Below are 27,963 nucleotides of genomic sequence, written 5' to 3'. Positions count from 1 at the left end.
TAATTTTTTAACATATAATTTAACATTAACAATATCATATGATACCTCAATAATAAAATTTAACAAATCAAAAATACATCATCAACATCTCATAGAATGATCTAACAAAGACAGTGGTAGGTGACATTTCTATGGAATGAACTTGGGGAAAATAATTATGTGTTGTCATCGTGGCTTGGAGCTTAAAGAGATTTTTTTCAATGAACATAAGAGTTACATAATAATACTACAGCACAAGAGTTGTTGAAAAAATTAAATTAATCTCGTTCATAACAGGGTCATTTTAAATCAAGTGAAATCAGCCGCTCAGAAGCATTATGGTAAATAGATTTACCACATCACGACGCATCTTACGACTTTAAGTTCCAAACTATTGAAATTTTTTCTTTGATCTTTTGTTTGATATTAACTGCTAAGGCTTGTGGAGAAAAGCTACTGGTTTTTTTGGGGTCCAGGGGCTGGACAAAACAGCAAAAACAACAACATCTCTGAACTTTCCTGCGTTTAGTATTTGGCCTGACCTATTTGACTGGCTTAGAGGTGACCAATCTCAAATAAGATGCAGTTTACAGCAATAAAGAACGTCTAGAAATGATGAAATTTCAACTTTTTTTTCCCCCCCTTGCAGGATGACAATACTTCCTCTACCCTAGGGGAGCAATAGAGTAAAAATTTAAGCAAAGCTGATTGGCATGATGCAAAAAGATGAATACTGCATTGGATTTTTGTAGTTTTCCCCAACATACCCTGTCAATTGTAAAGTTGAGTTGAGGCTAATAAGAATGAAAATATTAAAACTATTAAAACAGCAACTCTTGAAGAAGTCGCGATCAGTTGAAAGATGCTACTACAGATTTTCAAATTAACCTACTTTGGAGAGCTTTCTTATTGAAAAGACTAAAATAGAATTTATACAAAATACGATAGCCTCTGGATTATCCGGCTTCGTATTATCCGATCGATTTTGCAACCATGTAACTATGTACGCATTCCGATAAGTGAGCCAATCCACGGAGAAGCGATCGCGCGATAGCGTCAAAGGTCAAAATGTGCACAAGAGAACGCATGATTGTGTGAATCATCAGTATTAACGTGTCCTTTAGCCGGCTTCATAAAGAGTTTGTGCCTGAAGTTGAGAAGTTCCTTGAAGAGAAGAATTTGCCGAGAAAAGCGCTCCTTCTAATAGACAATGCACCCTCTCACCCCCCAGAGCTCTGAGACTTAGCTGAAATCATGGAAACCCTTGTTGGACCATGTCGTCGACTTTGAAGCCCCTCCAACTGACGAAATTGATCAACAATTATTAGCATTACTACAACAACTACCCAGCGATAAGGTGACTGGAAAAACCCTTGATGATTGGCATCATCAACATGGTCAGCGAAGAGCCAGACGATACTTCCGAAGAAAATACGGGAGACAGTGAACCAGCCTGTGTTTCCATTCCACACTCTCAAAGATACAAGTCTCTAACAGATGCGCTCAATTACATCGCTGAGCAATCGGAATCAACGGCAATCGACATCAGTTATTTACAATGCTGGCGGGATTTGGCATCCAAAAAACAAGTGGATTCTAAAAGGCAGAGACCGTTGACTGCCTACTTCAAGCCCGTTTAAGTTGGTATGTACATGATGTAAACATAATAAGAATACTGTGGTATTGGTTCGTGGTGTTTGTGTTTCCTATTATTATCCGGATTTATTTTTATCCGAATCGGGCCCGACACCAATTAATCCGGATAATCCAGAGTCTACTGTATACTCGAAATGGGGAATGGTAAATTGTTTGAGTTCCAACCAATTCATAAACTGACAAAATTGTTTATGCATATACTTAGATTAAGCGTTCATTGGAGAGACATTTACAATGTTTTCAGAGGCTTTAATTACACCCTCATGCCACTGTTTAGTTACAGCTAAAGCGAATTATAGCTCATGCTTCATGGATGACTTTACTTTCAACAAATCTGGAAAATTTACGTTCAATAAATGAGTTGAGAAAGTGCCACCATCATACTTTTTTAATACGTAACTAGTTGCTAGGATATCAGCATGAGTTCCTTTTGAGGAAAAATCATTCTCAAGAAAGAATTAAAAGGGCACCAGAATTGATTGGCATCGAATAACAGCAGAATTTGTTCCTCTCCACTATTGAGAGCCAACTTAGATCTTATGATATTTTACCTAAAAATAAGAAGAGAAGAGAAATAGTTAGAATTCATTCAACATAAAGTTGCTTCAAAAGCAAAAAATTAGGATACCTGAAGCGACCCTGCATGGGGAACCAAAGGTATTCTGACCTGGCTAAATTTCATTGTTATTCAATATTATATTCTTTGCGACTTTCTAAGCACAATGAATTTTTAAACTTAAAATTTCAATGTGCCAAGGTCGAGACAAGCAGGGCTGAAAAAATAATTTTTTTGCCTTTTTACAAGTGTTTTCCAATAGAGCTGTGGGATTCCTGGTCTGTGCGTAAAGATGATGCGCCTCACTCTGTTATCATTCGGAAAATTTGACTATTTTTGTCTATCTCTTATCTCCCTGGCCAGCAAGGAAACAAAAGCTCTCCTTGCAGACCAGTCGGATGTTTCATCATATCTACTTAATATTGCGTGAAAAAATGCAGAAAAATTCACTGTCTGGCCCTGCTTTTCTTGAGCCTGATACATAGAAGGTTTGAGTTTGAGAGCTTATTGTGCCCAAGAGATCGTAAGGAACATTACATCAAAAAACAGAATTTAGCACATACTGAGGTACTTGGTTTTCTAGATAGGATCCCTTTTGACACTGAATTTGCAAATTAATGTTGAAGTTCTGTCTTGTTTCATTTAGTTTTATTTGTAGAGACATAACGACGGTGAAAGTCGGCAATCTCATAACTTGGTTTGCGACGTTGCAGACTTACTGTCGTACTTTATTTTTTGAATGGAAAACTACTCAACAGCAATTCTTTAAAACTGCCGTGATTTTTCTTCTCTGTGCAAAGAAAATTCTGCAAAAACTTCAAGAAATGATGTCAATTTGTTCTCCTTTAAAAAAATAACATAGAGGCGGAGATTTTCAGACACCGCAAACGACTATGTGATAACGGACTTACGCCGTTGATAAGCTTTGAATTGAGTATCGACACCAATACTGACTTTGATGGATCTATACCTCTAGAGGAAAATCAAAGGAAATTAGTGAGTGTCTTCACAAAATAATCGATTGATTAATAGAACTGCTTCACTACTTTTGAGGCAGGGAAGTAGATAGCATTTTAAGAACTCTGAAAAATTACTTGCGACGTAGGAATAAATGCAAGAACCTAAAAACCTCATTTGAGCAGCATACTCATTATTAATAAAGATCTATGAAAACAAACTAAAATAGAGGAGAAAGAGGCTAAAAAATATTTACTGGAGGAGAGGAGCCTCAAGAAAACATGAGGTCAATTACAAGAATTTAAGAAAAAACCTGAGGAACTCAGCTGCTGTGTGCCCCTGCCTGCCTTTACTGAATCATTGTCTTTTTCTGCCGTGCTGAGGAAGAACGCTGTATGAACATTCCAGAATTGCCAGATTTACTTCGATAAAATGATTATTTTTGAGTAGAGTTATAAATAGCTTTCCTTTAAATTTTCAGAATCTGTAGGTGAAATTACGAATAATATCTGAAAAAATTGTGAGAAAAATAGTCATAAGTTTACCAGAAAATTCGCGTTCTATGAAAGGAAATTTGGCAACGCCTGAAGGTTTATGAGGCGTTCTTTCTTAGCACAGAGGTCTTGATGTGTGAGACTACCAATAGTCAGCCATTAATTCTTCAAGTTCAAAACCCACAACCATCGAGAAGATAATTCTTGCTTATTACAAGCTGGCCATCAAAATTACTGTTTCTGCTAGATTGCCGATTAGCTTCGTCAAATCCGTGCTTCCCTCCTTAATCACAATGCAAAGTGTTAAATGGGTCACTTGCGCTAGTCTCAGAATTGTATTTTGATGACATCAGATTACAGATTAGCAAAAAATGACAAGATCTGTCCAAAACCCAAGTTTCCTTGTCCAATACCAGCGGAGATATCCCTCTTCAAATAGCATGGCGTATGACGTCATCCATCACGGTAGTGCATACTATAGTTTCTTCCACCTTGGTTTCATCCGTGATTTAAGTAGAGCTACCAATACAAATGTGTACATCACTAATTGATGAATCAAAGGTGGAAGAGACCATAGTGTAAGCTACCGCAGTGGATGACATCATACACTGTGTTTTTCAAAGGGCAATATCTCCGTTAATACTGGATGGAAGAACTAAGCATCTGGACATTTCTTATACTTTTCGCTCATCTATAAGCTTAAACAATCAAAATGCACTTCTGTGACCAGCGCAACTGACCCATTACAAAGGATTCACCTCAATTAGTAATTTTAAATGACGCAATACAAAAAGTTAGCGTCACTGACTCATTGTTAAGAGTCTGGGTAATACTTCTGGTAACGAGTCTCCGTTGAAGGCACCAAAATCCATACTTTTAATTAGCAGGTTTTTAGCTAATACAGGTCAATGGACCGCCACATCAGTAAATTTACCCACGTTTGGTGTATTGATAATAATAAGCAGGAAAAATCTCAGTGTTTAACATGACTGGAGCAAATTATGATCTTCAAATGCAAGATTTGATTAATTTCTGAGGCAGTCAAGCTGCATGGAGGTCTTACCAGTAAGTACTCCAGCTGCAGATTTTGCTGTAGTTGTTGATCCTTGCTCTTTTTCCAGCTGACGTCCTAGATACTCCCTGATATAAAACAAAAGTAAAAAATTAATGACATAATTAATTAAGAAAATTCTACTCCTTAAGTGTGTGCAACAGGTATAATCCTGGACTCGAGGCAAAATATTTATATTCGCATGCAATAATCGTTTACCATTAACATGGATCTAATGAAAAACTAATACAGTGCTCTCTGTAGGGGATCTTAAGGGACCTGAAGATTCATCTGGTATAGAGAGACACCTACTGGACAGAGATAATACAGAACATGTATACATGTATACATGCACATATGTATACATGTATTTAATACAGGGAAAGGCAGGTGAATTTATCTCATAGAGTACATAGAGTCGTAATGTAACTGGGAGAGCTGGCGCCACTTTTAAGCATTTTCCATGTCCCGAATTCCGAGACTCCTGTGTGACGCCGGGTCACTTTTTCGATACATAATCGATTGTTTGCGATACACGGGTACCCGGCCATCCGATGACAACAACAACAACAACAACAACAACAACAACAAAGGAGATAGGGATTACCATGTACTCCACACCGCCATTTTGGATCGAAAATGTATCGAAAGAGCGACCCGAACTCGGCGCACACCGGGCTCGGAATTCGTCGAGCAGAACATGGCGCCAGCTCTCCCAGTTACATTACGACTCTATGTACTCTATGATTTATCTGTTGCTGAGTTTTCTGTTACAAAGAAAGAGAATTGCAGAAGATTGGACAAAAAAAGAAAAAGGAAAATAGTTGACATGATTGGCAAGTTATATACCCCATAATTAGCTTATATCTCTTTTGTTAAGGTGTATAATAGTTTAGTTAAAGACAAACCAATATTTAACTCAAATCATTTTTCACAACAAAAAAAATTATCATTTAATTACGTCATCTTTGATTGAGCTAGAAATTAAAATAAATGCTGAAGTGCTAGGAACTTTGCTAAATACAATTTTATATTTCCTTACCCTCACCTCTAATACTTAAAACGAGTTGGACAGTTTTTCATAAAGTGCATTATGACAAGCTCGGTATCCATGCAGCTTTGATGTAATCACCTGTGTCACTCATGATTCGAAATGAAAGAAAAAGGAGAGAATATGAGGAGCCGAAATGATTAAAAGACTGGTCAATATTAAACGTTGGCTTCCTCGGCATTAAACAACGGGCTTCCTGAATATTGCAGAAATGAATTCAACGAGTTTAATAATAAAACCACGTGGAAGAACAGAATACTTGATTTCTTGTTGATGGAGAAAATTTTCTGGGTTAAGGGTTTAAAATTCTGCACTCAAAGAACACAGAGATGTTCCTTCAAAGAGAAAACTAATAATTGGCTTTAGTCTTTGAGACAATACAGCCACCGCAAATATGAAGTATTTTCTCAAATAGGTACTGGGGTCACTATAAATTAATCATTTCCCGAAGCATCACCATCACTCTCCAGATCACTAAAATGCAAAGGCCGCTCACAGGTCTAATAAAAAGGAGTGGGAAAAGAGAGAAACGCCAAGATTTGAATAGATGGGAAGAGCACAAAGTTTCCAGTGAAGGGCGCGTATTTGAAACTTTTGGCATCGACGGTGTATTGCCAGACAATTCAATATTGTTTTAATTTTGCTTTAAAACTTTTGCGCATACTTCCATAAAACAGAAATTATTCTTGATGACGGAAGAAATATTGGGCAAAATTTTCAAGTGATTCTGTTGATTAATTTTTCCATAAAAGATTGAACAAGTTTAAGATTTGGCAACATGGTGCCTAAGCACAATTGACGCTGGCAATACTTGAGTCAGAAGATGAGGATAAGACTAAAACTTAGCAGTGAATGGTGACAAATGATGAAGAGTTTTGGGCGGATAACGACAATTCTCCTCAGGTACACACAGCATCGAAAGCTCAACGCACTATCACATCATTTTTTCATCCATGTTAATCAGGTGAGTTTTATTCATTTTTTTCATACGTATTTTATGTGGTTTTACATGTTTTTAGGCGTTTATTATTATTACAGCGTTTTCAGTATCCAGCACAAGCTCCCGCCATAATTTATTGGTAATCAAAATATTACTGTAGGTAAGACTTCTGGATTTTGTTAAAACGAAGAACAAGACAGCAGGTACAAGATATTCATTCATCATTTGACTGATTCAGATAATTTTATCTTCATATGGGACAGGGTTCTCTGAAACTGATCCAAGCCTATCCTTTCTTATTAAACATTTGAGAGGATGTGAAAGGGCTGCCTGAGCCCAGAAAATTAAAAATTTGAGGGTTTCAAAAGAATAAAAGCAACAATGGAACACAATGAAAACACAACTACGGGGGCCTGAAAGGGGAAGGGGCTAAAACACCAACTGCACCATCAAAAAATCATTGAAAAATACAAGCCTGTAACAAATTACCGCAAAAAAATATTAAGGAGCTGTAAAAGTCCAGGTGAAGAAAGTAAAATTTTCTCAAATTTATGGTTTAGGTTCCACTTCTTCAAATAAGTTGGTTCCTCGTTATTTTAATGTCTGTGCAAGTTTTTCTTTGAATTCGCTCGAGAAATACAATTTCCTCAAATGATGTTCTGTTTTAAAAAAAAATTAAAAAATTGGGCAGCCAGTAGTGAAAGCTTGAAAAACAGACAATTTTGGACACTCTTGATAACGCAGTACAACGCATAGACATAACGGAAGTAAAAGGGCTATAAGACAATAAACGGAGAGTAAAAGGGGCTAGAAATTGTATATTTCATTGAATATTTATAAAATCTGTTGAGCAAAATATTTCAAACAAAGTTTTGAGGTACTGAAAACGGGTGAGAAAACAGCATTGAGAATTTTCTTAGGTGCACATACCACAGCATTTGAAAAATAATGCATTAGCAATAATTCCATTGTTGATTCGTTTAAATAATTTGCACGTGCTATCATAATTCAAGAACATGGTTATTGCAGCTGGCATCGATGACTGATCTACAAAATTCAAACATTGCTATAGGACATTGCTTAGTTACCATTAAAAATACACATTGAGCAATTAATATAATGTAATGGGATGGAAATATGGAATCAACTGATGGCCTAACAAAAGAGAACAAATCAAAATTAAAAATCTTATTAGAAACGACTTTAAGTTTAAGGTATAGCATAAAATAATCAAAAAAGAGTTGCATACATCAACAAGAAAGCAGAAGTATTCAGACAGTCGTTCGAATAATTTTTTGGTTGCAGATTATTCATAATAATCAACAATTATTTTCTTCTTTACTGCATACCTATCCAGAAAATAACTTGTAAAAAGATTAACATTGATACCAGCAATTGCTTGCAATGTAAAAAGCTTTGATCAAAAGAGCATGGAATAGGGAATGATAGAGAGGAGGAAAGCAGGGAAGCAGGGGAAAGGAAGAAAATTTCATACTTTCCTTTTCTTAGAAACTATCAATGCTAGAATATAAGAGGGTCATCCAAAACGCAAATATTAATTTATATCTTCCAAAGTAAAGAAGATGACTCAAATCGGTAACAAAGTGTTAATCAGAAACATTCTCTACTTTAAAGCACGCCTAAAATTTTGACAATTGGTCAATACGATTCCCAGAAAAGACTACCTGTAATGGAATGGATACAGAAAGACCATCATTCCTTGGCATAGCAACCCTTCAGTCAAATGTTAACCTCTATACAGTAAGACCTCCATAAATCCGATTTTACAGGACTGACGAATTGATACATTAAATCGCAAAATCCATTGATTTGAATTACTTGAAGTCCTAGAAGGGACCAGAAGATCAATCCATTAAATTGCGATCCGATAAACTGAAGTCTTAATGTACCTTGTTGAGAAGCTGAAAGAATGCCCATCTGCTTTAATGTCCATTTATAATTGATAGCTTCCAAGAGGAAAAAAAATAAAATCCTTAAAAATACATTTTCATATTCTACTCAAGGCTTAAATGTACTTCAAGGCAAAGAGTATACTGAAAAAATAGTGTATTTTCTTTGGAAAGAAAATACACTAAAAACAAAAAATAGACGGGAGAAAATTTTACGATAAAATACATGGCATTTCTTTGAAGTCTATTCTTAAAAAATTCGAGAATCAGTGACATCAGTAAAAAAAAAATTAGGTTGAATAAAAAATGACTGATCGAAAAGTTCCACATCAAGCAAATCATTCTACTTCAGTGGAAAATTACCAAACCCATGAGCGCTGCGTTTGTTCGCCAGATAAACATAGATGATGGATTGAAGAAGTAGAGAGAGGAACTTACCAGTTATGAACCATTAACTTTTGAACAGCCAGCAGAGCTTCATAACGAACATTGGGATCTTTGTGAGACAAAAGTTGCATCAAAAGTTGTTTTCCTCCTAACTGTTCAATGACACTGTAAGATAAAAACAATGACTATACAGAGAGAGGTTGTGGAAGCTAGAGAAAGTAGAGTGGTCTGATGTAAGCATTACAACGTATAACAAGTGCTGTCAGAACTATATATTCTGGCAATGGATGCGTCTATGTTCAGTGGTAAATGGTGTTGAGCTTTTCAACATCAGCTCTAAAATTACACACCCTATTCCAAAATTTTAGGATGTAGATCATTTCAAGCACTGAGCAAGCAAAATCATTACTCTCCTGGATCAGGCCTTTGACCTTCCAGAAGTTAGAAGAGTGATTCCGCTCTACCTGGTTCTTATAGAGGGCTGTTATCTCCTAGGAATCGCCGGTGATCATTACAGCGTTTGATCAGCTAGGCAGTTAACAAAGAGTACATCCAGTCGTCAATTACATAAACTCTAAGCTCACTCACTTTTTATGGACTAAAGGACATTGTTTCGGAGCTGCACGCTCCATCTTCAGCTTCTTCACGACTGATCCTTGTTGATTAATTCCAGCAGTCCATCCTCGATTTCATCGAAGTTGTCATTCATCAAACGGTTAGAATGTCAGAGGATGTAAATCAAAACTTCTCAGACCAATTGTTTTTAAATCTTGATTTAATTTAAAAGTTGTCAATTGTTACTTACGGTTTGCCTTGCGGGTAGTGACGGACGTATTCACCAACATCAAAGGATGCAACGCTGAGCACCAAAGCATCCTTGGAAGTATCAAGTAAATGGACCAGACAGCAAAGAAGCTCATAGTTGTGGTCATTCAAACTTGCTGCATTTTCTCTCCAGAACTGAGCAGACCGGTGGACTGGAGACCACTCTAATCGCCCACATTTTACTTCAGAGGCATATCCATCAAAAGAACTATAAGTAAAAATGAAAAAAATTATTTCAAATTACAGTATTAACTTCCTTGATAATAAATACCACACACACTACAGACAATGGTCTTCCAAAAATATATCGTAAATTATCACTCTTTAAGGTGGAGAAAATGTCATTAAGAGACTTCGTACTTCAATTTAATGATATATGAGCTACTCTACTGTACTAAGGAGAAACACCATATGAATATTCAAGAGTTGCCAAATTTCCTTTGATTAAATGTTCATACTTGAGAAGATTTATGAATATTGTCTCTTAGAATTTGCAGAAAACTGAGGTCCGAATTGCGGATAAAATTCTCTGAAAAATTGAGTAACAAATATTCACATATTTCTTTGTATTCTATTAAAGGAGCTTTGGCAATGGCTCAGCATTCTTCTTTGACACGGTAGTATTTTTTGCCTCCATTCTTGGCAGATGATAACTTCGGAATAACCTGTTGAAAATTTTACAAAGCAAGTTTGTTGATCTAAATCATGTTTCAACAGATTATTCACCAATTTCATGAATCATCACTAGGCAAAAAGTAATTAATGATTCCCAAAATGACTTTAACTCTATAAAAGGATGGAGAGTGCAGCGTCTCTAAAAATGTTGTCTCTGGCTTAACCCTTGCTTTAATGACCATTGTTACACACATGGGTTACCAAACCGGACTTTTTTGAACCCACATTTAAAATACATAAATTTTACAGGTTATACTACAATTCTTAATTTTTTCCGAGGTGCTTCACCACAGGGACACACTTCTCCCCACCCATAGTTCTCCTGCAAGAGGTGGTGTATGCAACCACTAGGGAGAAAGACCAGTAAATACACCCACTCACTTGAAGAATGCAGAGTACTTCAGTGGGAGAGAAAATAGAGTTACCAGATACCTTAAATCTTGAACAGATCAATTTTTAGTTGAGAAACTGAACATCTTCTACAATGTCTTCATCATCGAATTTGCATTGCTCCAAAATACTCAGCTGCTTTAATACTTTACTCTGTACCATTGCAATACAATGTTCCTTTGCAATATTCGGCTCTTCTGGTTTTTCTATTAAGTTCTAAAAAGCGAACAAAGCAAGAAAAAAAAGAAATTATTAATCATCTCTGAACAGGGAAACACACCTTCAAGTTGTTTAGGCTATATTGTTTCTTCTTTGAGAAACAATGAGTTGACACTTCAGGTTTTTGACAATTTTTTATTGGGGGAAGGAGGAGGAGGGGCGGTTAGTCATCTTTCACCAAGTTGAGGGGTGTCTGAAAAGTCATGTCACCAACCTTTGCAAATAAAGCCAGCAAATGTGGATTATGAAAGCTTGGCAATCACTTCATTGGCTTTGAAATGCTACTTGGTTGAGCTCTTTTGGTCAGAAACTCACTGATTTATGGCAATTTTTAGGTAACATGTTCGATTTAGCGGGGGTTGACCGTATATAGAAATTTTCTGCTACTTGCAACATCTGGAGGTAGAGTTTCCCAGTTTGTTGATTATACTTTCCTGGATACCTTGTAAGAAAAAATAAGAGAGTCAATCAAAACACCGCATGAGACCGACTGATCATTTGCAATAACACACTAATGTAAAAATTCCCTGACTTTAAAATGACAACCGCAGTGAGACCAATCCAGAATCATCCTATTATGGAATGCCCCAACTAACCCTAACTTGGCTAATTCCATTCAATTCACAGGCGATTCCATTTGGAGGGAAAGAGACAGAAAGCACAAGAGCAAATTATTTTTTAGCCTGCACCACCAACATTCCTATGACAAGTAGACGTCAATTTTTACGACATGCAGGCAAAAAAATTGCTGAACTCGAATCAACGAACTTTTTCCCCTCTTGTTTTTACTTCCTCAACTTCTTACATTTAAGAGGTGAGGGAAAGAAATACTGATTACTTTCCACCTTACATTGACACAAACAATCCATATCTGAACTTCTGCCGATTTTCACAAAGAGGTATTATATGCATCTCCCATGAGAATTGGACCCAGAGCGGAATCTTGTCATACCCTCACCTTTTGTAAAGGAAGGTTACAGAAGTTCAATAATGGCGGAGTTTTTGATCCAGCCCCCAAGAAAAGGGGGGTCAAAGAAAAATCAACTTTTCGACATAACTTTTGAACGGTTGCAGATATCGAGTGGCAGAATCGGTTTTAATGGCGATTAGGAGTTGCAGAGCGCTACGGTACACTGGGTTAGTGGCATAATATAGATATACTTGTTCAAACTACTTGTAAATTAACCGAAGATGATGTCAGTGATAATCAAGATTTTGAAATTTTTTGCTTCCATTAAGTTTAGAATCAAATTTTTTAATTTTTACTCACTCTTCATGTTTTCTGTAAAAACATTAATAGTCTGTGATGAATGACTCTAACTAAATTAACTAACTAACTATCTGCAATCATTCTTAAAATATGATCAAGCAGGCATCAATGCTTTGAATGCACCCTCTGCGCAAGTGTGTAGGGCCGGCATGAAAGAATGGGTGGGTATAAAAGCCAACTTACCCTGAATACAGCCAAGATGATGCGGGTAACTTCTTCTCTCACAGAGTCACTGAGAATATCTGCTAGGATTGGAATGACGCCTAATCTGTGAATTTAAGAGCAACCAGCATTATGTTAGAGTGAAGGGAAAAAATTGAGGTAGCTTCATTTTCTTATTGTCTTCTCTTACTCCGCATGAACTTTTCTCTCAACCAGACTACACGATCAAATCATTTCCTTGTTAATCCCTTGATATTAGACTGACAGAGAACATTTTCCTCATTGTATACGGCCTGAAAAAGTTCTAAATTTAGTAACAATACCATACAGGACAGCAATTTGTTTAATACATTGAAATTATACTAATTAGTAACATATTAAACATTCATCCATATTCTAGGGAAGGGTTTCTGATTTATAATGAACCGCTCCCGCCTTTAAACTTGTTCTTTTTCAACTGGTCTTCTAGCCTGATATTTGAGTTAGAGGTACCATTAGGGTGCGGCTTATTTCCGTCATGGAGGAAAATCGACGAGGTCCGGGTGGCAATCGTTATATCTATGAAAATAATAGGCTGTAGGAAATTTGAGCCAATTTGAAGCTTTTTTAAATAGTGCTCAAAGGGATAAAAAATATGGGTAAAATTACATTGGTTTTAATGGGCAGAAAAACGCCTGATGAAAAACAGCGAAAATGCGTTTTACGGATCTAATATGCAAATGAAGAAAACCTGACCAGCTCTAAGAGAAGCATCCACGGGCCCTTTCAAAACGGGAAAATCATACTTTTGACCCAAGGGTGACGGTAGGGGAGATCACTCAAGTGCAAGATAAAATATATACACCAATTTCATTCTAGGCTCGAGAAATAGTATGAGGCAACATTGTAAAGGGCCGAGTATAGTTCTCAAGGGCTGAAACAACTTTTATACAGTATTTCTCATCAAGTTGTGAGATACATTTGCCTCTTCAACTTCGGAACACTTATTTTGAGTTTGATCTGAAAGTCTCAAAAGCGATCACTTAGCTGTGGGCGCAGCGCCTAAACAAAACCAACCAGCTACGTCATGACCCCGCTGTCCCCACTCATGGATCAAAAGTGTAATTTTCTCGTTTCCAATGGGCCCCTGGATGCCTCTCTAAGAGCTGGACAGGTTTTCTTCATTTCAGCGCATTTTAGATCCAAGAAATGCATTTTCGCAGATCAGGCGTTTTTCCGCCCATTCAAACCAATGTAATTTTGCCCATAGTTTTAATCCCTTGGAGCATCATCTAAAAAAGCTTCAAATTGGCTCAAATTTTATACAGCCTATTATTTTCATAGACAGAGCCGATTGTCACCCGGACTTCCTACATGATGGTCCCTAGCGAGGCATTTAAAACATTTATGGCATGATAAGGCTATCTGACCTGATATTTCAACAATTTAAAAACAAAATTCTTCTTCAACAGACAATTAACACTTTTAGACTTATTTGTATATACTCACTTGTTCATTTTTTGAGCAAATTTAGGGTTGAAAAGCAGTAACCGAAGACAGAACATAAGTTGGTACTGAATTTGGAAATTTACTTGTCCGGAGGCAAGGACTTTCAACAATGTTGAAGGCCCTCCAACTTTGATGAAAGCCAAACGATTATCATCAAGAACTACTTGCAAGCATCTTCCAACAAAAAGAAGTCCTCTCCCTAAAAGATAACAAATTCAATGGTCAAATACGTTCTTTGCAAACAACAGGTTGTGACAATTATAATAATAAATCGTTCTGGATGTATGTAATTCATAGGTTGGCTGCCCTTTTGGGCCCTAACCTTGTTTGCGCAGGCATCGGTGAAGGCCTGATGGATTTAATTTTCTGAGTTTCACACCTGTCTATACTCTTGCTGTACAGGTACTCTAATGATTACCAGCTATATACTAAAGATTTTGAGATCATGGGTTTGACAAAAATGATAGATCAAATCCTCATTTAGAGGTTGGTACCATTGCATTTACTGAAATACAGTATTTGACATATTTAAAATGAGATTTACAAAAGCGCTACAGAAGTCGTTTTTCAAGAGAACTACAGACTATCAAGGAAAGGGAACTACTAGAAGATCATTATTTTTTTTAAAAAAAAGCATATCTATGTTGAAAAAGTTTATAAGCCCCCTCAGTACATGTCTAGGAGTAAAGGGGACAAAATTAAGAAGGGCCAGCTCCACTGAGTTCATCAATCGAGACATCATGAATCTTCAGCCTCACATACACTTTCACCATCGCTGCTTGTGAGAAGGGTCTCTTCCTCAGCTATAATGGGGTCGTGCATTGAAAAAATCTTGAAAGACCAGCCAATTTTCAGCTATGTGGAGAATTTGTACAGAAATTTTGACAAATAACAGTCATGACCTAGATGAATACTAGGGGGCTACGCCCCCTGGCCGCTACGCGGCCCAACCCCCTGAGGGCGCTCCGCGCCGTCAATGGGCCGCTTCGCGGCCCTAATTTTACCCTCCTATCAGTGTTAGTTTTATTTTTACCCTAAAAAATTACGATATAAGGTATACTTTAATTTTAAACTTTACTTAAAATTACTTCGAAATTAAAAGGACGCGTTTTGGAATGACTGCTTGATGAAATATTGCGGTAAAACAATGAACAATGGTAAAGTCAAGTAATACTTTAGATTACATGAGTCGGGGATCGAACCCACACCGAGTCCACAGAGGACGCATTCGACGTCTTGGACGACTCAGCCACCTCTCGACTTGAAGTCGCAGGTGCGAATCTTGTGTAGATAAGTGTAGAGCTGATGCGCAGGCTACACAGCTACTGCGCAACCTCCTCGACCACTGCGCATCCTCCCGCGCATAGCGGTAGCAGTACCGGAGCATTCTGTATACTCAGTCACTTTTATAACGTGATTTTAAAAAAAACCTGGGTCCTTTTTCCAAAATCTGATTAAAGCGGGCTCATCTAGGGCCAATTACCTGTCGATTTACGCAAAAAGCATGGAAATCGGCCCGGTAGAACGCTCAAACGAACTATGACAAAAAGTATAAATTTACATTGTTTAAATGGGAGAATTCGCAACCTTACCACGTAATATAAAAAAACCTGGGCCATATTTTGAAAATCTGAAAAGAGTTGGCTTATCTAGAGACAATTGCCCGTCGATAGCCGCAAAAATCATGAAAATCGGCCCGGTAGAACGTTGGAACTAAGCGTTACCAGTTTCGCAAAATTAGGAGGTCTCGGAGCTTATAGTATAGATTGTCACAGAATCGTAACCTTGCAAAAAAAAAAATCCTGTAACTTGCTCAAATCTTGAAATACTGTCATGAAATTTGGTGCAGTAGTGCCTTATGGTATGCTGTATGGAAATATCAGTTTTCCAGAAGAACAACCTGCGCTCCCCCGCACCATTGTGCCACCTAGCTCCTTATTTATTTTATGTTATATCGTAGGAAATTAGCAATCACAGGAAATAAGCAATCATCAACAATCAGCATCGAGTGATGCAATTTTAAAAAAGTGATGTCTTTTTTTTCTCTCTCTTTTCTCATCAAAAATTTTGCTAAGAAGTAGAGACCGCCGGATCATGTGGCAAAGGCAAGATGCTTTAGAACTTTTTGCACCTGCAGAAACAGAATTCTGAGGACAACAGATGCATTACTGAATTAATTAGAAGTAATAGCAGAAAATCATTGATCCATTTAACTTACACTCAATTTTAATTGTCCATTCAACCGATTCAGGTAAAAGTAAAATCAGAGCTATTAAGTAAATTGGCAGATGGGTTCCAACAGGCAATCTTCGCAATTATTCTGGCAGACATATTCACAATGAATCCACCAGATCCATTTAAAAAGTTCAAAAACTGACCGCAAATAGGTTCTCGCTTCTTAGCACAATACTCGGCAAATATTTCAACTCTTGACCTGTCCTCCTGGATTTTAAAATACAGAAAATGTTATTATTAATTATAATAGAGCACACTTCACATCAACTGAGAAAACCAGTTTTCTAATGCAATACTCTGAATTTGAAATTCATTTCTTGAGCCTGCAACAATTTAGGAGAGATCTCTAACAGGTTTTGAACTAAAATATAGGAAAAAAAGAACAGAAAAAATATGAGCTGTTTGTCCTAAAAAATTATTCCAGTTCTCATTGACTAACAAAAAAATGTTACTTGATGAAAAATATTTATAACTCATACCTGAGACAAATCTATGGAGGCCAGTTTGGATAAATTGGTTGCTTTGAAGAGCAACTCATGCTCAGAGATATCCAGTGGCTCTGGCGCCATTTTGATATGTTTTTAAATCTGTGAAAAGGAGGAATCTATATTAGGAAGAAGACAACAAAATTCTTTGGGCTTCTTTTATTCAAGATTCTTTAAATCTTTTATTTTATTTTTTCAATATGATGGGCAGGTTTTTAATGTTGCAAAAGTAACCTTCCGAACATAACGCCACTCACTACGACACTAATCGATGTTTTGCTGACTACTTTTACTTGTGTAAACAGTCTATAGCAAATCATTTAGCCAGTCCTACAGTGCGGAGAGTGACACAGTAAGATTACCGCTGAAGTTGTCACCTCAAACAGGAGTTTAACTCCTCTCAAATAAAGTTTACAAAGATACAAGGTATATGGCAAAATGCTTTAGTTCTTGTTCTACATACCCACTCTACTGAATTAAAAACGGAGAATACACTGTAAACCGAAAATTAATATTCTTGAGTGTTGCACGATTCAAAACCAGAGGAGGTTGAAAGTGGAGAGTATATAAAATTGGTCAAACAACTTTATTCCTTCAAGAGGTAGGACAAACTTGTGTAAAAAATCAGAAGCGATACAGCTAACTTGAGGTAGAGGTGTCGTCAGCTAAGTTGGCACTTGAATACATATCGTTTGCAAGCAACTATATTGTAGTCATCCAACAGGAATTGAGGATTGACTAAGCTCACGATCCGGCTGCTGTCAATCTCGTATTGTTGTTGGACAATTGCATCGCAATTGCTTGTGAGTGGAATCTTAACAAGTGCCAACTTAGCTAATGCTGCCATTTTGAAGTTTTCAAATTTGAGAAAACCCACGATTAGATTTTTGCAAATATCTCCTCAACGGCTCATCCCACGAAAAAACAAAAAAACCAGTAGAAAGAACATAAAATTTCCTACCGAAATCACTCTCCCCTGTTTTATCTGGCTTACTTTGCTGGTCATAGAATTAACGTTTTCTTCAAAAATTAGCTTAAAGAAGGCGCATTTTTGCTGATTTTAGGAGAAACTTTGCTTTAAATCTCCAGCCACGATTATCTGAGAAAAAAACAGTTACGCTCATTGAAAAGAGCGTAAAATTTACTGCTGGAAAACATATCAATAGTTCCTAATCTTGATTATATTCTGTGAAACAGCAGTTTATTAGCTCGGCCCTTGAATTGTGACCATCTCCTCCGAGGCTCAAACTGTGTAACAATGTGGTAAAATAGTGCTGGGCCCACACTATATGGAGGGAGGGGGAGGGGGGGCCAAAAAGTTCAAACATTTTCAATCAGAGCCAACAATTTTGGGCTCTAATGAGGATCAAGAACATAACTGATGGGAAGAGTGTTCAGCTCAGACAGTTTGAATTGGACTATTAAGTTGAGGTTACAATGAGAGATCCATAATTTTGGGTCTTCTTATACTTCATCAGTAGATCACACTAGTCAGTGAATCCAACTGAAAATCTTGCAAAATCCAAGACAGCATCAAAGCACAAGTTCGAGGTACAAGTTCTGTACTGCAAGACGGTAAGTTTCGTATTAGTACTCATTAGAGCTCACTAGTTTTGATTCTAATTGAAAATTTTTGAATTTTGGGGCTTTTGATCTCACTGACTAGTGTGATCTACAGATGAGGTGTAAAAAAACCCAAAATAATTGATTTCTCGACGTTACCTCACCTTAATAGTCCAATGCAAACTGCCTGGGCTGAACACTCCCCCATCAGTTTCGTACTGATCCTCCTTAGAGCTCAAAAATATTGGCTCTGATAGAAAATGATAGAATTTTTTGGCACCACCCCCCATCCATATAGTGTGGGCCCAGCACTATTTTACCACATTGTTACACAGTTTGAGCCTCGGTTTTAGGTTTTTTCCTTCTTTTTTTCTTGTTTTGAAAATAGATGGTTACAATTTAAGGGCCGAGCTAATAAACTGCTGTTTCACAGAATATAATCAAGATTAGGAACTATTGATATGTTTTCCAGCAGTAAATTTTACGCTCTTTTCAATGAGCGTAACAGTTTTTTTCTCAGATAATCGTGGCTGGAGATTTAAAGCAAAGTTTCTCCTAAAATCAGCAAAAATGCGCCTTCTTTAAGCTAATTTTTGAAGAAAACGTTAATTTTATGACAAAAAATGTAAGCTAGATAAAACAGGGGAGAGTTTCGGTAGGAAGTTTCATGTGCTTTCTGCTGGTTTTTTGTTTTTTTCGTGGGATGAGCCGTTGCGGAGATATTTGCAAAAATCTAATGGTGGGTTTTCTCAAATTTGAAAAATTCAAAATGGCGGTGTCCTGAGCACCAGACAATTTTCCTGAAGTTTCTATGGGCATTTTTAGACTACTGTAGCACCGAGGAAACGAAAAAAATTGGTTTGGTTCGAAGGACAAACCAGAACCGGAAATTTGTTGTGTTGTGTAATCAAAGTAAAGTATGAAGAGAATGATGGACTGAAATTCAAATTCATTATTAGGATTTATTAAGCAATTCCAATTTTTGAGAGAATCAAAGCACAGAAAGGACACTCTTCAGTTGCAGTGTTTCAGAATCTTCACCAATTTTTCATCAATTATGATCAAGCAAATGTATGTAATTCGCTGAAACTCCTACTGAATATTCTTCATGAATATTGGCAAAAATAAGATGGAAGTCAATAGACGGAAAAACTGAATGAAAATCAAAAAGACTAAGACCTTTGACAAGTCCACAGCCAAGACCCCTTTCTTGCTAAATGCGCCAGGTAATTTCAGGCACGGTGACTGGTATTTTGCACGTACTATAACAATTTTCATTGTTTCAATTGTACCAATTCATACTAAATAAATAAAACATCACACAGTTGTGCAATATGGGCACCATCACCAGTTTTTGCACGGAACTAAAACGCAGAGGGAAGTAATTTAAGTTAATTAAATAAATATGTTTAATTTTAAAGACAAAGATAATTAATTTAATCATTTTATCAGTGCAATTGATATACTTTCGTTTAGTTATTCGTCTTTTAATTATATAACTAAAGACTACAGGTGGTAACCTAAACTGAGTTCTAGCATTGTGGCAATAAGTGGAAATTGTGATTTGAAGCACTCAAAGATCCTTTTTTTCTTACATGTTTTTCTGGCCCGAACAAGATCAGTTACACTTCTTAGACACATTGGTAGAGAACGTGATGCAAGTTTTCACCTAAAATACACCACTTTAATTACTTACCGAATGTCGAAAACTGACAAAATTAGAATGCTCACCTGAAAATACATGAAATTAAGCAGCTTGTTCACTTCAGGAGCTAATACTTCAACAGTCTTTTCATAGATTTCCACCCAGTTTGACTGCTCATTGGACTTCGGTTGTGGGATGGCTCGAGAGCAACATCACCACGTTGACAGCATGACCACTTGTTCCAAGCCATCTTCCAAAAGTTCATTCTGGAGCATAACAAATAGATATTTTACAGGATTGGTAGATTGACAACTTCAAATTCACAACATGAAAAAGCTCTGAATTTTCAAAACGACCAGAACCGGTGTCGATTAAGCTTCAATGAAAAAACCTATTGACTGTTTTCAGTGCAAATACTATAAAGGTTCAAAAATTGATACATTTACATTTAAAGGTCGATCTGCAATGGGTTCCTTGGATAGTTTGAAATCTTCAAAATTGAAATCAAGGTTCAAATGACCTTTCATCAACGAAATACCGTCAAACGGGGCTACTTGGGACGATTTTAGCACAAAAAAGCTTCTCCAAAACGAACCATACATTATTTTGCCAAACTTTTTTGTGCTAAAGGTAGTTCGTTGGTACGCATATCGAATTTTAAAGGAAAAAAAATTTATGCCCCCCCCTTATATTTTTTTTTTTCGATTTTCGACTGTCCCAAGTTACCCCGATACTCGGGGTAACTTGGGACACAAATGAAAATCAAGTGTTTGGCCCATGTTAGGCTCTTTCAGGGCAACATGGGACAGTAAACTGAATTTTTAAAAAAGTAAATTGAACATTTATCTATAAAATAATACAATTTTGGTAAATTTGAACAAGTCTTTTAAAGAATTAAGTAGGAAACAAAAATGGCATGACAGCCTTGAGGAACTTAAAGCTAATATTGAGGTCAAAACGTTTCAAAGTTATCAACTAAGAGGCACCTATGGCAGTTTGAGTAGGTAGGTACCAACCTTTAGTAGGTAAGTAAAGGTATGCATTAAGAAAAGTATTCTTTCAAAAAATTGCGAACATGTCTGTTAAGGGTTGATTTCGGAATTCCAAATTTTGTTGACGTCTTACCCTCTTACGCAGAGAAGCACCCTTTCGAATTGCTTTGACAGCTTTCTTCAATGAGTTCTGTGAGAAGTCTCTGTATGCCCGAGAGCCTGGTTTTCTTTTGTACGTCCGGACCATGTTTCTTGTAAAATTACGAAATACCTGTCATAAACAGATCAGTACCTACTTAACTGATAAAAACCTGAATATAACCCAGGAAATCTCTTATCTCAAAAGCACTGCCAATAGGTCCTCCCTCTTAGTCTGTAATGCAAGGTAGAATTGGAAAACATGGAAACGATATCACTAAAAAGGAGAAAATAGGGTGTCCCATGTTACCCAGCGATTCCTAGTTTTTTGGTTTTTTGGAAATTTTGGGGATGAAAACGAAAATTTTTGTAAAACTGAAGCAGACCCCATCAACAGAGGCACATTTGTGACTTACTCACATACAAGAAGTTTGCATGTGGTGGAAAGGTACTGAGATCCCCAGGAAAGTATAACGGTGTTCAAATATGACGAAAAAATATTAAAGAGACAAATATTTTTTTTAAAATACTTATTTGGGTTTCAAAATTCTTCTTGGTCATGAACAGCCATGCCGGAGTAATGTAGAATGAGGTTATGGCCAGAGAAAACATACATACGAAGTGTGTAAAAGAATTGCCGTATCAAGTTTCCTACCCCTGGTTATGGCATCAGAAGAACAAAAATAAACATTACAGTGCTACCACACACAACAACGCGAAAATTCCCTCGAGTGTCCCATGTTAGCCTGTAGTCCCAAGTAGCCCCGTTTGACGGTACATAATTAATGATTTTATTCTAAAATAGAAGCCTCTACCAATTTTCAAAATGTCTGCTTTAAGTTGAAAACACTTGCATGGAACTAATTTTTTGGATATGATATTTTCTGATCCTGCTGTAGCCCTGTAATGATGTAGGTAAGAGTAAAATAGTCAAATCATTTTTTCTGAGCCCCAATTTAAGCATGTTAACGGTAGTTCTTGATGTTATTCATTCCCTGCTAAAAACTTATGATTTTCTCTCATTATACTCAAAATTAGCTTGGAAAAGGAAGATTTTTCTAAGAGTCATAGAATATCATTACTTAATCATCCATTGAATTAAACAGATTAACGATGGTCAAGCAGCAGGAATGTGAAGCTTCCCAAACTGGCATGAACGGTAGCTTCTTCAATGTACCACCCATTGACGCCAGTGACGGACCCATTCCAGTCTTCGAAGTTGGTAACGAAGTTAGCTTGATAAATGACAGGGCATGGCTGAGCTGTGACACACGGTTGTTCATTAGGTAACCTAAGCTCATCTAAGGTGTTGACGTTGGATAAGGCATCAGTTAATGTTAGCTTATCTGCTGCCATTTAGAGAGGTTGACTCATTTATGCAAAAAACCATCAAAGACATAATGGTCATAGAGAAATGAATGGTTTTAAAAACATACCCACTCTAATCAATTAAAAACGGAGAGTACTCTGAAAACCGAAAATAAATATTCTTGAGTGTTGCACGATTCAATACCAAAGACGGTTAACAATGGAGAGTAGATAAAATTGGTCAAATAACTTTAAGCCTTGAAGAGGTAGGACAAACTTGTGTAAAACTATCAGAAGTATTACTGCAGACTTGAGGTAGAGGTGTCATCAGCTAAGTTGGCACTTGAATACATAACAAACACAAGCAGCTATAATGTAGGCATCCAACAGTAATCAAGGATTGACTCAGCTCACGATCAGGTTGCCGTCAATCCCCTATAGTGACGCTATTAGTGGCACGTCACAAAAAAGCGATAAATACATCGATTTATTCACATTAATTAGTAGCATTGAAAGAGGTTACTCCAATGTTATTGTTTGGATCCAATTTGATATAATGGAGAATCCATATGATGACATCGCCACTAACGGCGTCTATTGCTTTCAAGTGGAATATAAACAAGTGCCTACTTAGCTGACAACACCTCTAGTGAGCAGAGTAAACAGGTAATTTCAAAAAAATTTAGACTTGAAACAATGGAAATAAAACATAAGAGTGGAAGAATAGGTCGGTTGTGCTGGTCTCAGAATCGAGTTTTGATACTTTACTCATGCAGATCAACTAAAAATGATAAGATCTGGCCAAACAGCAAATTTCTACGTTGAATACTAACCAAGGTATCTCGACTATAAAAACTTGATTTATGATGTTATCCACCACGGTAGGACGTATCATGTTATGCACTACCGCAGTGGATGACGTCATAAATCAAGTTTGTCAAGGTGAGATATCTCCGTTAATATTCAAGGTAGAGAGTTGCTGTTGAGACAGATCTTTATATTTAGAGCTGATCTACTAGAACCAAGCATCAAAACATGATTCTATTACCAGTGCAACTGGCCCATTGAATAAAGAAAGAGAAATGATCGGGTGAAACAGAGGCTAAGCTATCGGTTCGCAGGGAAGAGATGGTCTAGATGAGCTTTCAAAATGATGAATTCGGCCTCATTATCACAGCAAGACTACATGCAGACAAACTAACTCTTTCCTTTAGAGATTAAACGACATGAAAGTGAAAGAAGGAGAGAGTTGGAGGACGTTTAGGGAATAAGGAAATTCAGGCAGGAAATATCTGGCAATGGAGTCCGAACTAGGATGATCTTTAGGTGTAGTAACGGTATTCACAGTTCTTGCTATTTGAAGGGGATTGGGAAACAAAACCTGTATAACAGTCTTCACTGTGCTCAGAGGTTCCTTCTTTAAAGTTAGCTTCAGTCTCACACACAGGAATCGATCGTTGAAACTCTTGTCGGCACGCCCAGGCCAAGGGGATCAAGGTCTTCCAAGCGCAAAGCTCACACATTCCTCATCTTGTCCTGGCGTACCAACAGAGTTTCAAGAACCGGTCTGCATTCATTGATTGACTAGATAAGGTAATAGGAGATAAAGAGATACATCTTGGTCCATAGTGGAGTCTCCAAGACAAGTCCAGCAACAGACAAAAAGACATGTTCCATCACAGGAGTCTGATGACAATTCTGTTGTAACATCGTAAGTTATGGGAACAACACTACGTTCTCATGTAGGAATCAGTGGTGTAAGTTTCCTCGATTTAGTTGAAAGAGAGGCGATTGAAAGCAATACCAGAAAAACGACTCATACACTCATACTAGAACTCATACCTGTATAGATCCACTCAGAACTTCGGTTTCACCACCGCACTTCCCATGGCTTCTTCGTGATTTTCGTTGGCCCTGGGGTTAAATCTTCGTCTCGAATTGATGAAATACTTCTAAATGAGCAAAGAAGATGACAGTTTCAACTGCTAATAATTAAATAAATTACAATTCAACCATTAACCATTACAATTAATTGAGCGATCCAGAATTCGGGCACCGGCGTGATAGCGCGGGAATGCGCGGGAAAATGCATTGTTCTTGTGCTGAATCCTACAGCTGGGCGGATATCGAATATCGTATCGAAGCGACTAATCGAATATCGCACTATCGATTCTTTACCATAGCTTCTAACGGGGACGTGGCGCCATTCGATCATTCACAAAAGTTGGCAAGAAATCGGTCGCCCAGCAGTCTCAGCCACTGACTCGATTTTCGCACCGGCTCGGCTCATCAGGAGTGAATGCCCCCGGTCATCGCCTTTACTTGTTGTGGCTATTTCACTCGTTCCTGGGGATTTCGTGCTGAACCAAATTGTATGCCTGGGTTATTTTGATCGTAGAATTCATTTCTGACCTTACTTTTTTCAATAAAATGACGCAAATACACAATTTTACGCGTTCTTTCAAACTTTCCGGAGAAACATAAAAATGTATAACTTACTCAAAGATAAGTTTTACTCGTTCTTGTGGGCATTTCGTGTTGAAACTCGGTATCTCAGAGGACTTTTGATCGTAGATTTCATTTTTGACCTTACTTTTGTTGATTTGTTGACACAAATATATGATCTCGGCGGTAAAAAGAAAAGGTACTCACCCTAGATTGTACTCGTCCTGGTAGACATTCCGTGTTGAAACTTCGCAAATTAATGGTACTTTGATCGAAAAATGAATTTATGACCAAACTTATCCTAAAATATATGATGACACAAACGATGATGACAAATTAAGGGGGGGAGGGGGGGGTGTCAGTGGCGTGCGGGCGTCCGGATAAGCAAGGCAAGCACTGCTTGCCAAAATATTCCAGAAGAAAGAGGAAAATTACACCTATTAGATGTTTTAAATTTTAGCTAATATATTACTTATCAAATGTATCAGTAGGTAAATTGCATTAAGAACGGGGGGAGAGAGAGAGAGAGAGGCAGAAATACGCACATAGCACTGTAGCAGCCACGAAAGTAGGAAAGCGGCATGGCCCCAGCGCGCTGCGCGGTCTGAACACGGCTAGAACACTTCACGGGCCAAACTCATGCTCTGGAGAATCGGTTACCAGACTGCTCGGCGCGGCGCGGCGGCGCGGCGGTGGAATCACGGCGGGCGGGGAGAGCGGTACGGGGTACGTTCCCAGCAGTGTTCCCAGGCGTACGGATATTTCCGTGCCGCGCGGACATTCCCTATACCCGCGCGGACAGCGTACGGACAAAAACCTTATGGGAAAATTTTTCCCTATCTTATTTTGTCCGTACGCTCGCCCGGCCCTGTCCGTGCGTGTGTTTATCCGCTTTTCTTTGCAATATTTATTACTTTTGCGTAAGTTATTGATACAATGATGTTTAGTATGAAAGCCGGGTATCGTTTGGGAACAAATTAGATACTTTTTGCATTAATTATATTGTATTCTTATCAAAATTCAGTCATTTCATTTATGTCCGTGCGCCCGGCCCGGCCCAGTCCGCGTGCATCTGTTAATCCGCTTTTCTTTGCAATATTTATTACTTTTGCGTAAGTTATTGATACAATTATGTTTAGTATGAAAGCCGGGTATCGTCCGGGAACAAATTAGATACTTTTTGCATTAATTATATTGTATTTTTATCAAAATTCAGTCATTTCATTTAATGTCTGTACGCTCGCCCGGCGCAGTCCGTGCGTCTGTTAATCCGCTTTTCTTTGCATTATTTATTACTTTTGCGTAAGTTATTGATACAACTATGTTTAGTATGAAAGCCGGGTATCGTTCGGGAACAAATTAGATACTTTTTGCATTAATTATATTGTATTCTTATCATAATTCAGCCATTTCATTTAAGGTCCGTCCCTGTTTTCTGTATTGTTGTGCATTTGTGTTTGATCACTCTGACATTTTTTCTTACTTTTTTTCTCAATTTCGCCAATGTTATTGATAGAAGGAAGCCACGAATAAATTTCAGGTATCATACAGGACCTGATTTAGTACTTTTTGCATTAATTTATGTGTTATTCAATTCAGTTCAATGGGTTAGGAATTATGAATTTCATGAAAAGTCAGCTCCTATCTTTTGAATTTTTGCTTTTTGATGTAGGTACCTATAATTGTTCCGATTATTTTTCCCTGCCAATGCTTTCTAGAGGACATAGGTACTTGAATGTCGCTATTCAAGCATGATTTGGACATAGGTAGCTACAACAGTTCGTTCGGCAGCATTCAAAAATCACTGTTCCTGTAGGTATTTTTCAATAGAGAACAAATCAACATCATTCCTTGAAATTTTCTCAGAATTTGCTTCGCACAGAGAGGAAAAATCATGGAAGTTCTTATAAGAATTGATGTTTAGTAATTCTTCATTTGAGAAATAAAGTATAAGTATTTAAAAATCGCGGGAGGCGATTCACGGAGCACGGAGCACGGAGCGGCACGGACATACACGAGCCCATCCGGAGAGCGTACGGACCTTTCAAGATAGGAGCACCTGGGAACACTGGTTCCCAGCTCGAGCGCTTCGCTGCTTTATTTGACTCCGATGCGCCCGCGCCGTCCTGTTCCCTCTTCCCGTCGTGGTTGCGCTTGCTCCCTTCGGAGCAAGTTAACTCCATTTCAATAATATGTCGCTCACTTGGATCTAATTGGTGATGAATTAGACATTTCCCAAGCATGTTTTAAACGCAGAGAGATGTTTTTTTGAGAAAGGACCCCGCACACCTCTTATGGGAAGCTGCACCACGAGGAATTGCCTTCTGACTTATATCATTGGATTCTCCTCAAGATGCTGATCAAAAGTTATAATTGCGCCAACTTTCTACGATGCACCGTTTTCGCAAAAAAGCTAAGTGAAGATTCAATTATTTGGTGATAAAAAGCCAGAAAGATTCCTCATTTCAGTGCTCGAGTGAACAAATCAGGGGAACTCCCGCACCGACCGGCAGTCTTATCTCGGATTCCGCACGCCGTTTTCCTCGACCACCCATCGTGAGGAGCATATGAACAGGAAAATGAGCGTCAAACGGACGCATCGAGGGCGGGAGGAGGGGGATAGCCCTAGTGTCGGCAGGTACAGATAAGAAGACGGACACGCGCTAGGTACGTTTTTTCCTTATTTACATCGGGCCTGTTCTGAAATGCTTTGTTCTTTTTTATTCATAGTCGCCGAATAATTGAATCTTCACTTAGCTTTTTTGCGAAAACGGTGCATCGTAGAAATTTGGCGCAATTATAACTTTTGAGCAGCATCTTGAGGAGAATCCAATGATATAAGTCAGAAGGCCTCGTATGGTGCAGCTTCCCATAAGAGGTGTGCGGGGTCCTTTAAATAAGTAACTGAAAAAATTCTAAACGCTGTAGATTAACGACTGGATATGGCTGAAATAAGTGGCAAATGATCATAAATAAGAGAGAATCAAATGAAACCATTGTTTTTCAAGATTTTCCATCAGATTTCATCCTAAAATTAGAGTAAATTGAGGTTCGCGAGGATCTAAATTTTAACAATTTTTTAAGGCTTTCTCGAGGCGAAGGGGGCTATAGGCTACGTTAATCCACCACCGCCACCTCCTAG

General features: G+C 37.7%; 1 protein-coding gene across 1 annotated transcript; it reads right to left on the bottom strand.

Annotated features, from left to right (window-relative positions):
* Positions 1 to 24,447, bottom strand: LOC109032130 (V-type proton ATPase subunit H-like). Its single transcript, XM_072300860.1, is given in 12 exon segments — positions 1 to 2,186; positions 4,706 to 4,782; positions 9,033 to 9,146; positions 9,787 to 10,014; positions 10,914 to 10,931; positions 10,933 to 11,087; positions 12,544 to 12,628; positions 14,011 to 14,209; positions 16,229 to 16,452; positions 16,725 to 16,832; positions 20,025 to 20,204; positions 24,219 to 24,447. Coding segments are annotated over 8 exon segments (747 nt in total). The 5' UTR covers positions 14,067 to 14,209; positions 16,229 to 16,452; positions 16,725 to 16,832; positions 20,025 to 20,204; positions 24,219 to 24,447; the 3' UTR covers positions 1 to 2,172.
* Positions 24,448 to 27,963: the final 3,516 nt, after the last annotated feature.

Source organism: Bemisia tabaci, chromosome 5 (genome assembly GCF_918797505.1).
Source record: "Bemisia tabaci chromosome 5, PGI_BMITA_v3".
In the NCBI taxonomy this organism is placed as follows: domain Eukaryota; kingdom Metazoa; phylum Arthropoda; class Insecta; order Hemiptera; family Aleyrodidae; genus Bemisia; species Bemisia tabaci.
This window is presented reverse-complemented; position numbering and strand designations above follow the sequence as displayed.